Consider the following 13,309-nt stretch of genomic DNA (forward strand, 5'->3'; position numbering starts at 1 on the left):
CAGCTGGAGTTATTTCCGTGGCACTTCTCGATGGTCTGAACTTTTTCCCTCCACCACGGAGGTCACGTTTTCATTTTGACTGCTTTGCTCAGACCCCTGAGTGCTTCCACGTGAGAGGGAGGCTGGGGGAGGTCCTGATGGGCTGGGTCTTGGTCTGTCACCTCAGTGCCACCACTGTCCCATCCAGAGTCCCAATATTTGTTATAACAGGTCACAGTTATAAGCCCAGCCTCCTTCCCCTGAGTCTTCACACTGATTTTTTCAGACCTTTTATTACATGCAAAGGTTTTCTCTCTCCATTTCCCAACCCATACAGTTTTTATCATAAAAACGGTCTCCAGCCTGTGAATAACCCTCTGATTTGTTGCAGATTGGCCTGGTGACAACCTTGATAACTACTGTGGTGACCATGTCATCGATAGCACAGCTTTGGGACGATGAGTGGGAGATGGTATTTATTTCATTGCAGGTAAGTTGTCAGCAAGGATGCTTCCCAGGGGGAGGAAAGGGGCCAGTGCCGCTGAATTCTGTGGGATTTATGTATTTCTGCAGGATGAAACTCTGTCTTGATGGTTGTCACACCCTAAAATGAAATCTTGGCAATGAGAAAATTGTTTTAAGGAAGACTTGTGTTATCCTGCAGGGCTAGAGAAGTATGAAAGGACAAACTTAATTTCTTACAGATCTGCTCTCTGTTCCTTTTTCCCCCTCTTCCTCAAAAAAAAAAAAAAAAAAATTCCAAAAATATTCTGCCGATTTTGTCTAAGAGGTGACCACTGATGTGTATTTGGGAGTATGCAAATCTGTACAGGGGGTGGAAATGGCATTCACACAAGTGAGTAACATTTCTCAGAAGTGCTGTATTTTATTGGGGTATTTTTAAGATTTGGACAGGGAATTGGAGAGCAGAAACATGACTCAGATGATCCATCTCCAGCATTGTGTCATGGTGCTGCACCCTGGTGATTGACACAGTCCAGTGTGTTTGGAGAATTCCAGAGGAGTTTGGGCTGGAAGGGACCTTAAAGCCACCAAGTGCCACCCCTGACATGGCAGGGACACCTTCCACTGTCCCAGGCTGCTCCAAGCTCCAGTGTCCATCCTGCCCTTGGACACCTCCAGGGATCCAGAGGGAGCCACAGCTCCTCTGAGCACCCTGTGCCAGCCTCACCACCCTCATCCTGATTTTTTTTCCTTATATTTAGTCTGAACCTGTGCTATTTCAGTTTAAAACCATTTCCTCATGTCGTACCACACCTGGCCCTGATAAAGTCTGTCCACATTTTTCTTCCAGACCCCCTTTAAGTCCTAAAAGTCCACAATAAGTTGTCCCTGGAGCCTTCTCCAGGTGAATTCCCCCAGCTCTGCCAGCCTGGCTCCAGAGCAGAGGGACTCCAGTCCTTGGAGCAGCTCCGTGGCCAACTCTGGAGTCCCTCCAGCAGCCCTGTTCCCAAATATCTGTGTTACTGAGGGAGAAATTCCCCTAAAATAGGGTTAGAGCTTTTCTCCTTTCCTTTCAGAGCAGCCACAATGCCAAAGGCAAAGGCAGGATTTGGAAGAAGCAATGGCCAAAACAGCTGCAGGAGGCCGATGCAGGAATCCACCTGGAAATGAAACCTGCACAACCGACGAATTTTCGAGGTGCTGGGGTCTTTAATCACATTTTCCTCTCCTGTTCTTGTGCCCTGCAGGCCACAGCCCCTTTCTTGCATATAGGAGCCCTGGCAGCTGTCACAGCACTGTCGTGGTTGGTGGCGGGGCAGTTTGCACGGACTGAGAAAGCCAGTGAGTACCTCCTGTGTCCCTGCAGGCTGGGGAGTGACTGCTCCACTTGGGTCTCTTTTTTTCCCCTCTTTTCTCTTTTTTTCCTCCCTTTTTCTCACTTTTCCTTTTTCTTTTAATAAGCCAGGAAGCTGTTTTCCTTCTCTCTTTCTGTTCCTAGATTGTTTTGTTTGTTTTTGAGAAAAAAACACTGGTATCTCTTGATCTTAAGATCATCTCAGACTCATTTGATGGAAAACATCTTACCTGGACAAGTTCACAGGTTTTTTTGGTGCAGACATGGTGGTGTTAGAAGAAAAAAACCAAAACATCTGTGAGAACCTACAGTCATTTTAAATTGAAAATAGGATTTCCATCCTTTGGAAATGTCAGGAGCAGGTGCAGGCCTTGCTGCAAGCCTATTCTTGCCATTTCTTTGTGGCATTTTGGCTTTTTTTTTCTGAGCAATTTTTAATGTTTTTTTTTTGTTCTGGTTAGACTGAATTTTCAGAGCCTGTTGTCTGTGTTCTGTACCTGCCTGGAGGTTTGGGTGCTGGTGACACCTTGAAGGTGCAGGACACCCTTAGCAGGAAGTCCCTTAGCAAGGTGTCACTGAGTTCCTTGAGTGCTCCATGAGTGATTGACACCTCTGCCAGAGAGGAGGAAAAAATCCCTGGCAGAGTTCCTAGAGTTACTTTCTGGCTTGTGGGAACATGTGTCAATGAGCCTGTTAGATGCTGGAAGCAAAAAAGAACCTGAAACTAGATCAGCTGTGGCCAGGAGCAGAGCTGGGCTGTTCTGTGCTTCCCTTAAAAAAAACCAAAAAACTAACACCACCTTCTCTATCTTGCATCCATTGCAAATATTTGTTTTAAGGGGTTTGGTTTTTTTTGGTTTTTTTGGGGGGAGGGAGGTTGTATGGGTTTTTTTGTTTCATTTCTTTTTTGAGAGGTTATCCCTTGAGTTCCAAAGCCTTAATGAGTGTGCAAAATAAATAATAATTTAAAAATCAAAATTTTTGCTGTAACATCTGTGACTTCAAGTGGCTCCAGATATCCTAGGAGTTCAAAGGTGCTTATTGTTTTTTATAAGGAGCACACATCTATGGGGCACAGGGGCTGATTCTGTTGCTCTGTCCCAGGGAGTCTGGGCTTGGTGGGAAGTCACTGATAGATGGAATTGGGGCTGATGGGTGGCATGGGAAGCAGTACTTTCCATCTGGCCCTGAGCACTGCAGCTCCATCACAGCCCAGGGATTATTTAAACATCTCCAGCTTGATCAGTAGAATATTATTGCGTTTTTCTGGTGCAAATCTCAAGGCAGAAGCAGCTGAAGTGGCTTTGCCCTGGCTGAAGTGGGTGGTGCTGGTGAGCCACCAATATAAAATTGAAATGCACTGATGTGGTGCCATGGTTTATTTTTAGCTGTGTGTGACTGGTGAATTATTTCTCTTGTCAGGCAGGGCAAAATTTGGTGCTGTCCCACCCAAAGGGTGGAAATGCCAACGATGTTTTGAGCTACATTTCTGGGGGTTTTAGCAACTCACTGAACTTACTGTTTCCCCAGTACAAAATGGAGTGAAAACCTCCTTCAGGACTTGATTTCTTTTTTAATGTGTTTTTCCCTGAACACAGAGCTCTGCTCTTACACTAGAGACACTGACAGCAGATCAGAGGAAGGACAGAGGTGTCCTGCCTTTGCTGCTGTGGTGTGAGGAGGTCATGGCCAGCGTTGTCACCAGCTCTTTGTCCCTCTCTCTCCATCCCAGCTTCCCAGATGCTGATGTTCTCTGCATACCTGGCAGTTGTAGTTGCACTTTACCTCGTCCCCCTCACCATCTCCTCCCCCTGCATCATGGAGAAGAAGGCCCTGGGACCCAAGCCAGCCATCCTGGGCCACCGTGGGGCACCAATGGTGAGTAGTGATCCCTGCCCTGTGCTCTGACTCCTCTGCCTGGCCAAAGGGTGCCGCTGGACCTGGCAGTCTGCAGGCACTGGACACAACAAACAGGGGCTCCTCCTGCCGAGGGTTCCTGTGGAAATAAAGCCAAGGGCTTGAACCCCGAGTCAAGGGACACCCCAGGTGTTTGAGATGCAAACAAAAGGGCAGTTCTTGCCTTGCTCAGGCTGCTTTGTGCCAGTGTATTCTTGTGGCTGCTGTTTTTTATGGAATTGTGGAATCCTTCCCTTCATCTTCTCTTAGGTACCCAAACATTGCCAGCATCTATTTGAGGTGGCTTTGCTTCTTCAGGCTTCTCAAGAGCTTTGGTTTGTGCTGCCTGTGCAGGTGAAATCAAGAAGCATTTGCTTTGCTCCACATCTTCTTTATATATTAAAAATCAGAGCAGTTAATCAGGCTGCTGGTCTCATTGATAGCAGCAAACACTCACAATAAACATCTCTGCCAGAGCAGGAGAAAGGCTTGTCTGGCAAATAAATCTGTGTCAGGTCAGGTCGTCTTTCATTAGATCAAGCTTCAGGTTTCTTGTGTGGGCAGTACAATAATGAGGTCTCATCTCCTGGATCAAGTTATTAAATCCCTAATGGCTTCTGCTTATGAGTTTATCCTCTTGCCCATTGTAGGGTTGGTTTTTTTTTGCTGTTTGTTTTATGCTTTCAGTCTGGTTGAGGAATTCACTGAAAATTTGGGTCACAGAATCCCAGAATGGTTTGGGTGGGAAGGGACCTTGAAGACCATCAAGTTCTAACCCCCTGCCATTTTATCTCTAAATTATGGGGAGTAAAGATAGATTTTATTTCATGTTTTAAACAAAACTCTCACTGTCTTGGTGTGTTAGTCACCTGGCATGATGGGACAGTAATGCTAAAATCCAATGGACTGGCAGATCCCACACTAAGCCTCACACAGGGAACTTCCAAAGGGCATAGTTTTACAGAAAAGAAAATTCCATTTCTTAGGTATCACTCTAATCCTCCTTGTGGTTTTTTTTTTTTTTTTTTGTCCAGTTCGTGGCTCACAAGGAGATTAACGCTGGAAAGGAGAGATAAAGAGGAAAAAAAATTAACTAAAAATAAACTTAAATGATGGCCATATTTCCTAAAGGACAAGAAAATACCCTTAAATCTTGTTGATGAAACAAAAGATCAGATCCTTTAGTGCATAATCATAGAATCCTAGAATTATTTGGGCTGAAAGGGACCTTAAAATCCACCTTGTTCCAACCCCTTGCCATGGCCAGGGACACCTTCCCCTGGAGCAGCCAGAGGTTTGCAGTGGCTGCAATTAGTTTGGAATAAAATTTGGTTCATCTGTCCAGGCTTCTTCATTAACCTCCCCAACAAATGATGCCATGAGTTTCTTTTTTAAGCCCTGGCTAATTAAGGGAAAAGCACAGTGTGGTGATGTCCAGCTGCAGCCAGGTTGTGCTGCTCTAACACAGTTTCATAATCTTCTTTAAGGAAGGTCCCCAAAGCTCCTGACTCTGTTTGAATGCATTTGCAATGGATTTCTAAGCACAAAAATAACCAAAATGAGTTCATTCACGGTAATTTTCGAGAAATTACTTGCTGTGTCTCTGAAGCAGGAAGAAATGAATAGTAGCTTGATTTTTGCAGGGGATGAGTCTCTCAAACCAAGCACAGAGAGGAGGAAGAGCTTCTAGAAATCCTGTACTGGGTCTGTCTGGCTCTCAGTATGTGGGCATGATTTATAGAAGAGAGGAGGTTTGAAAATCATTGCTTTGTGCCCCAAGGTTTCTTTCCCTTAAGGAATTGCTTGTATCCTTTGTTATAAACCTGGATTTAGGTTTTAGACATAGCATGCCTGGATATATTGTACCAAGCAGGTATCCCTTAAAAAAGCCTGGAGAGATACAGAGAGAAATACAAGCAGAAAGATTGTGCCTTTTTTTAAGTTACCTCAGTTTGGCTGTAAAGCCTTTTTTAAAAAAATAACATTAATCTCAACAATTAATTCCTGTAACAGCAGCTGCCTCACTGGGATGCATCTTTGCCTTAAACATTCCTAATCTGGGGCTTCATCTCCCTCCTTCTTGGAGGAATAGCCAGGCTGGGAGGATGGAAATTCCTGTGTCTCAGATTTTCCTTTCTCACAAAACCCCTCACATTTCAGGGTGCAGAGCAATCCAGGGTGGTGCCATCTCTGGGAATAGGCAGCATCTGATATTGTTGGAAAAGGTTTTCTGATTGATCTTTGCTGAGTGATGTCATGGGTGTCAGTGGCTTGTGCAGAGGTTCAGCAGCCTTGGAGGGCAGGTTTTGGTTTGGGTGATGGAGAGGCAATTATTTATGTCAGGGTGACAGGCTGGGGACTCACCACATGCTCACGGGGAGATCTGGCCTTGCCTGAAGGGTTCTAATCACAGAATCTCAGGAAGGTTTGTGTTGGAAGAGACCTTAAAGCTCATCTCATTCCTGTGCTCTGGAATGGGCAGGGACACCTTCCCTATCCCAGGCTGCTCCCAGCCCCAATGTCCAGCCTGGCCTTGGACACTGCCAGGGATCAGGGGCAGCCACAGCTGCTCTGGGCACCCTGTGCCAGGGCCTCCCCACCCTCCCAGGGAACAATTCCTGCCCAATATCCCATCCTAATCCTGCCCTCTGGCAGTGGGAAACCATTCCCTGTGTGGTGTCACTATCTGCCTGTGTAAAATGCACTCTCCTTTTTTCCAGTCTCCTTTTAAGTACTGCAGGGCTGCAGTGAGGTCTCACTGGGAGGCTCTGAGATTTCTCCAGGCTGATCAAGCCCTGCTCTCCCAGCCTGGCTTTGCAGGAGAGATTTTTATGAGAGGGTGGCTGCAAAAGCAAACATTGAAGTGTAGAGAGAGGATTGTTACCCTGCAGAAACCGGAGCTACTTGAGAAGGGACACCCGAGCTGGTGACAGCAACCCAGGGCGATGTGAGCAAGCCTGGCTGGGATTCTCCAGCTCCTTGTGGCTGCTGCTCTCTGCTGACAGCTCTGGGAATGTTTGGGGAGCTTTTCTTGGAGCTCGACCTTGGGTGACCCAGCTCAGGGCTGTGTGCTGGGGGTGTCGCCTCTGCCTTCGCCTAAACAAGTCTGGCTTTGACTGGGAGCTGTTTTAGGAAGATAATGTGGCTCTGTGCTGCCTTTGTTGAGCAAACATCAAAATGAACTTGCATTGATGTGTGGCTGGAGCCAGAGGAATTCAGTGCTGAGATACCGGGGCTGGGGGAAGGTTGGTGCTGACATTTGCAAGGATTGTTTTACCCCAGAGCTCTGCTGACCTGAGCCTGTGGAGTGATCAGAAAACAAATGTCACTTACAGCCACTCTAAGTGCTTGAGCAAGTTTTTATATTTATTTTTACAATTTTATGATTGTATCTTGTCTGCGTGGTGCATTAGGCCTTTGCCCTTAATTATTCCTCTTTGCAGTCCCTGAGTAAATCATGGGATGTGAGTGCTCATTGTGTCCTGATGGAACTGGTCCTGGTGGTGGAAAAACAGGATGTTACATGTGCTCTAAATCTGAAAAACATTGGGAAAAAAGTAATTTATTTTTCAAAAATAACTTTATTTTGATGTGATTCAGTGCAGAAAACCTGCCAGGTTTTTTTTCTGTAGTTGTCAATATTTTTTTTTCTGGTCTGCCTGTTGTTGTTTCATGGGTGTTTTGGGAGTAGCTGCTTTTGTAGAACAGGAAAGTATTTGTCTTCACACCATTTTTATTTTAAACAAACCCTAATTCTGTTACCATCTGCTCCATTCAACAGGGAGGAATTTCAAATGAAATCTGAGTTCTTCTCTCTGATAGTCAGAGGGATAAATTCTCTAGGCTTCAGACTTTTTTTTTTAATTGTTGGTAAAACTCACTAGAACATTTGTTATTAGAGAAACTCTCTGATTTTTAGACTAATAGATGACTTTATGGTATGAGTAGAAGTGGGAGTAAAATGTATCTCACAGAATCTGTGGTCTAGTTGTGCTCTGTGGTATGGAAGAGACAGGAATTTTTGGGCACAGATAGATATGGAATAATAACATTTTGGGTCCCTGATATCTTCAAACCCTTCTCCCAGCATCCTTGCTGACACTGCTTTGTAAACTTCCCTTGTGCTACTGATCTCTCATTGCTTTTTTTTTTTTTTTTTTTTGTGTGTGTGTGTTTTTTCCTGACAGCTGGCACCAGAAAACACTCTGATGTCCTTCCAGAAGGCAGTGGAGCAGAAGGTGTATGGAGTCCAGGCTGATGTGGTGTTGAGGTAGGTCAGTGTGCTGGCTGCTCTGAGCCTGCCTGTGGATAATCCAAGCCAGGAATGGTCCAGCATATCCAGTGTCTGGTCACTGCAGCTTTTTCCCACTGGAAAGGGCTGTTCAAGGTGAACTCATCCAGTAACTCCTGTCTGTCTCTGTCAGATGCTGCTGATTATTTCACTGGGGTGATGGTGAAAGGTGAACTTGTCCAAATGACCTGGATCTCTTTGTCATCTTCATTTGCAAGAAGGCTGTAGTTTATCCTAGAGCCTGTTTTATTCCAGTAAAACACAGCCTGGCCTTGGGAAGAGACAGAGCTGCTTAAATGTGACTTTTCTGGGATACCCCAGGTGCAGACAGAGCAGAGATTCCAGTTTGACTTGGTTGCACAGGAGAGTTTTCACCAACCTTGAAAAACCATCCCAAGAATAGACCAGGAGGAAGCCCTTCCTTCTCCTCTTCCTCTCCCTCACATGACATTAGTCTTTAGGGAAGGAGGACAAGGATGGGTTTTGGGAGAAGGAGAGCTGGAAAAGCTCCAAGATGTTCCCCACTGCCACTCATCAGCCATGCCAGAGGAGCAATCCAGGCTTAAACAATGCCCTTGCTGCCTCAATTTCCTGAGCCTTCTCCAGGAGACCCAAGTGCCTTCAGAAAAAGAGGATTCCATTGACTTTCAGACTGAAAAGTGGGATATTTGTGCAGCTGGCAGCACAACACCCCTTGCTGTCCTCATCCTTCAGGAAGATGCTCTTTGTACCTGTGGCTGCATGGGTCCATCCCTCCTGGAATATTTCTGTGTTTTTCTAGACATGTGTCAGCACGGGTGGGCAGCTGGGACAGGCACTCAGAGCCATCTCATCCTGCTCCACATCCATTCCACATCCCAAACCAGGTGGAAAGCCAGCTTTGCTCCAAGCAGCAGGAGCCTGGAATTGCTGCCTGTTCCTCTCTCTCTCTTCCACCCCCCTCCCACATCCCTTCTTCTAAAGCTCTGATTCCTCTCTCAGAATCACTGCCTCAAACCTGGGCCTGCCAAGACTCTGTGGTTAGCCCTGAGTGGTGCTGGGTGACTCTGTGATGGAAGGATGGGAAAGGAGGGAGCAAAGGTCAAGTGCCCTGTAGGATTTCTGCACTGTGGTTAAGGCTTAGAAGTGCTCTGCTCTTTCTATGAGATGTTAAGTTCCTGGCACTTTTAAACACTCCACACTCTTCATTCTGCAGTTGCCTAGGATTTTTTTTTAATTATTATTATTTTACTTTTAACTGTATTTATTAAACCCTTTCTGACTGCAGCACTGTGGGATTGCCATGTCAGCGGGTTGCTTGGGGCTGGGGAAGGAGTTGGCACAGCACAGACCAGAAATAGCAAATGAAGATGCCAGTGACCTTTGTGAGAAGGGACTTCTGAGGGCAGTGGTAAAGCTGAGGCAACATTTGCTCCATCATCTAAAATTGAGTTTCATTTTCCCTCTGGGAAACAGCTCTGGGTTGTTTCCTAATTCAAATGGGATTTGTCATTTCACCCCATCCTCTTTTCAGACTTTTTCCGAGTCTCCTGTTAGGAGCATGCTTTGGAAAATGTCATTGCTATCAGGCAGGCTGCCCTGGGTTTGTCCTGATTTCTGGGTGCAGACAGCTGTTCCCCTGCCTTTGATAAAAGCTGTCACTACCCTGTGTAGTTTTAACATTGATCTGGTCACATAAAATTGAGTGGAAGAAAAAGAGTTTTTTATGCTTTCCAGAACCATTATTCTATAATATCCAGATGACTTTAATGGGCATGCATTTGGCTGCTTAGTTTTGTCTGAGAGGTTTGGATTTTTCATTTTTTTAAGCAAGAACTTAACTCCTGTGGGCATGAAACCAGTTTTCAATTGGAGAAGGCAATTTCAGAGCATTTTTGGTAATTTGGAAGCCTTGCATCTTGCTGAAAGCCTGATGTTCACATACAGTCTGAGAGGCTTTGAAAATTTCCCTCCTGATCTGCTGTGAACAGTTTGAGGAGAGTTTGTGTGTCTGTGCATCCAGGGAAACCTCTGATGTTTTTGGGAGCTGCAGGAGCTGAGGAGGGAAGCTTTGATGAGCATTCAGGGTGGGTGTTCTTGTCGAAGGCACCTGAGTTTGAAATTTTTGAGGAGATAATGGGGAGAAGTGGATGAGGCATGGGCAGCTGCCAACATCCAGCAGGTATCTAAGAAAAATTTTCCTCTTTAGGATGCTGGGGATTTTTTAGGCTGATTGAGACTTTCATGAGGATTTTGTTGTGAGAGAGGCTGGAGCAGTGTCTTGGTTTCAAGGAGAGGTGTCTTCCAAGAAAGGCAGGAGCCTCTCTTGAAATGGAAAATGTAAACCCCCTCCCTCCAAATTACTATAATTTTGAAATTAAGGGGCTCTCAGGCAAAGAAATGGGAATAGGAATGATAGGAAGTTCCTAGTTCTTTACTAAGAAAATTAAAATAAAAATACAGTAATACTAAACAACAAAAACACTGCCAGAGTCAGAATCCAAGCTGACCCCTGTCAGTCAGTCAGGGTTGGTGCAGTCCCATTAAATGATGGCTGCATCCTCCTGCAGTGACAGATGTGGTTCTGCTGGAGCAGGGCTCCTGCAGAAGGTGCAATTTTCCTCTGAAGGTCCAGTGATGCTGTAGAAGGGTCTGGTTTTCCTCTGGAATCCAGTGGGAAAAGGCTCCTCTGATGTTCCAAATCTCAGATTTGATCTGGGAAGGGAATGCTTGGTTCCTCCCCCCGGGTCGAGCATCTCCCAATGGGATGATGGAATTTTATCAGCCATGCACTGGGTCTCCATGGCCATTAACAGAAGATACTTCCCTGGAGGGAGGATGGCTTGTGGAAAGGACAAAGAACACTGCCCCAGGTGGTTTTATCAGATGGTGATGGAATGCACACTGCTGGGCACATCCTGCACTGCAGCCTAAGACAAATGGGAAGGGGGATTTCTGTCCTCCACCTGTAACAGGTGTGTGTTTGCAGCTATGATGGGGTGCCCTTCCTGATGCATGACAAGACTCTCAGGAGAACCACAAACGTGGAGGAGGTGTTTCCAGAGAGGGCCTACGAGCACTCCTCCATGTTCAACTGGACTGACCTGGAAAAGCTCAACGCTGGAGAGTGGTTCCTGCAGGTGGGTGCCATGGAGCCAGGGGACCACAGCTCGTGCCCGGGTCCTCTTGGAGGGTGAAAGGTGTAGATCCATCTCCTTGGTGATGTGGTGCAGCTGAACCAAGTATGCCTGGACCATGTTTAGTTCTTAGACTTGGTCTAAGCCATTTTGTCTTTCTGTGCCTCTTCTGCAAAAAAGGGCCTCAAGCCTGGCTGACACCACAAAGAACTTCAAGACCCCCAGGAGGGTGAATGTGATTATAAAAAAAAGACAGAAAAACCTGTGTGTTGTACACTGTTCCCCTTTTTTTGAATTTAATTTTGGGACAGTCGTCTCCACAAAAAAATTAAAGTAAGGAAGGCAGCCTTTGCACTGGGGGAGTCTGGGCTTTGTGGCAGTAATCCTGGGATGTGCTTTGCTTTCAGAACGACCCTTTCTGGACAGCAGGGTCTCTCTCAAGGGCTGACTACTTGGAGGCTGCCAACCAGTCAGTCTGCAAGCTGGAAGATATGCTGGAGGTGATCAAGGACAACACAACCCTCATCCTGAACTTCCAGGACCTGCCAGCAGCTCATCCCTACTACAGCACCTACATCAACATCACCCTGGAAACCATCCTGGCCTCAGGAATTCGGCAGCAGGCTGTGAGTTCTGGGGGGTTGGGGATATTTCCAAAATCTGCTTCCTTCCAGTTTCCATGAATCCTTGTGTGTCTCCAGTGGGGCATCACTGGAAGTTGTACCAGTGCTCACAGAGGTTGGAATGGAGCCCCCGGGACAACTCAGGAGAGGTTCTCTCTGGATATAAGGAAACTGGTTATCCCTCTGGTTTTTTTTGAAACCCCACTAAGGCCACAACAGAGATGGAGACGAAGAACAAGAGAAAAGGAGTTAAAACGTAGATGTGGGGATTTCCCCCTCATGTTTTTGGTTCCCTACTGAAATTGCATGTGGCTGCTTCTGTGCTTCTCTGATGCTTTGGTAGATGAGTGTCACTGAGTTATTAAGACCAGGCTGGCTGGGGCTTGGAGCAGCCTGGTCTAGAGAAGGGTGTTGGAATAGCAAGAGGCTGGAATGAGATGACTTTAAAGGTCCCTTTCTACCCAAACCACTCAGTGATTCAATGATCCACTTTACCCTGGGAGCTGAGCTGTTGATTTGACATGCTTCAGAATGGTGCTATGAGCTCGGGGAATTCCATGCCCTGGGCTGGAGCCTTCCCAGGCTCGGGAGCCCTGTTGGCCATAACCTGTGCCCTGTCTTGCTCCTGCCACAGGTGATGTGGTTGCCAGACACGGAGAGGCAGCTGGTCAGACAGGTTGCTCCAGGTTTCCAGCAGACTTCTGGCCTCAAGCTGGACGCAGAGCGCCTGAGGGAGAAGGGCATCGTGAAGCTCAACCTGCGCTACACCAAGGTCACCAGCGAGGATGTCAGGTACTGCCCTCTGAGAGCCCTCAGCGTCCTTTCCTGAGCATCCCAGCCTGCCTGGCTGCACAAAGGCATCTTTCCACATGGGTTTGCTTGAGCCATGCAAGCTTTTCCCTCCCCATCATCCGGAATCCAGGCTGCTGCTGGGAGTGTGCAGCTGCCTCTGACATCTCCACGTGCTGTCTCGGGATATGATGAGCCTCTTTGAAATACAAATGTATGAATTGGCCGATTCTGAGTGCACTCACAGCTCTGGGAAAAAGTGAAGGCCTTTCACACTGAGTTCCCTGCTAGTGCTGCTTCATCCTCGTTAGCAGCTGCCCTTTGCTTCCGTTTGTCTGCTCCACAACTGCTGGCACGGAATTTTGATTAGCCCAAGGTCTGGATATGCTTTCAGAAATTTCTCTAAAGAGAAATTTCCTGTCTTGTATCATCAATTTAGACTGATCAGCTCTTTGTAATGATCTGGCACAGCAAGGGATCCTGCCTTGAACCTCTGTGTGAACTCTGTGGTGTTTTAGCTCCCAGCTTTGCCCCCTTTCTCAGGGATGGCAGATTGTTTCTAGTAGGGCTGTTTCTGGTTTTTAAAATTTAAATTAAACAGGTTTGCAGAAGAGAAATAACTCCAAAGGAGCTGTCTGGCTGCATGTTAGAGCTGAAGCAGGGAAGAGCTGAGCCTGGAGCTGTTTGAGAGCATGGCCCTGTTTGGGGTGATCCAGCTGTGTCTTTCCGTGGCTGCCAGCAGTCAGTCCAGCTCCTCACCCTTAAAACCAAGGTTGTGCTTTACCTGTAGGAGAAT

The 13,309-nt window shown here is 46.6% G+C and overlaps 1 protein-coding gene across 3 annotated transcripts in view; it reads left to right on the forward strand.

Annotated features, from left to right (window-relative positions):
* GDPD5 (glycerophosphodiester phosphodiesterase domain containing 5) overlaps nt 1-13,309 on the forward strand; it is a 99,959-nt gene that overhangs the window by 76,476 nt on the left and 10,174 nt on the right. For all 3 annotated transcript variants that reach the window (XM_088158580.1, XM_088158585.1, XM_088158570.1), the window contains 7 exons: nt 371-469; nt 1,692-1,785; nt 3,531-3,676; nt 7,882-7,964; nt 10,954-11,104; nt 11,509-11,727; nt 12,359-12,516. In XM_088158580.1, the coding sequence (XP_088014706.1) occupies nt 371-469; nt 1,692-1,785; nt 3,531-3,676; nt 7,882-7,964; nt 10,954-11,104; nt 11,509-11,727; nt 12,359-12,516 (950 nt within the window). The remainder of the gene's footprint in view (nt 1-370; nt 470-1,691; nt 1,786-3,530; nt 3,677-7,881; nt 7,965-10,953; nt 11,105-11,508; nt 11,728-12,358; nt 12,517-13,309) is intronic.

The sequence above is a fragment of the Sturnus vulgaris genome, chromosome 2, assembly GCF_052056855.1.
Source record: "Sturnus vulgaris isolate bStuVul1 chromosome 2, bStuVul1.hap1, whole genome shotgun sequence".
NCBI lineage: Eukaryota > Metazoa > Chordata > Aves > Passeriformes > Sturnidae > Sturnus > Sturnus vulgaris.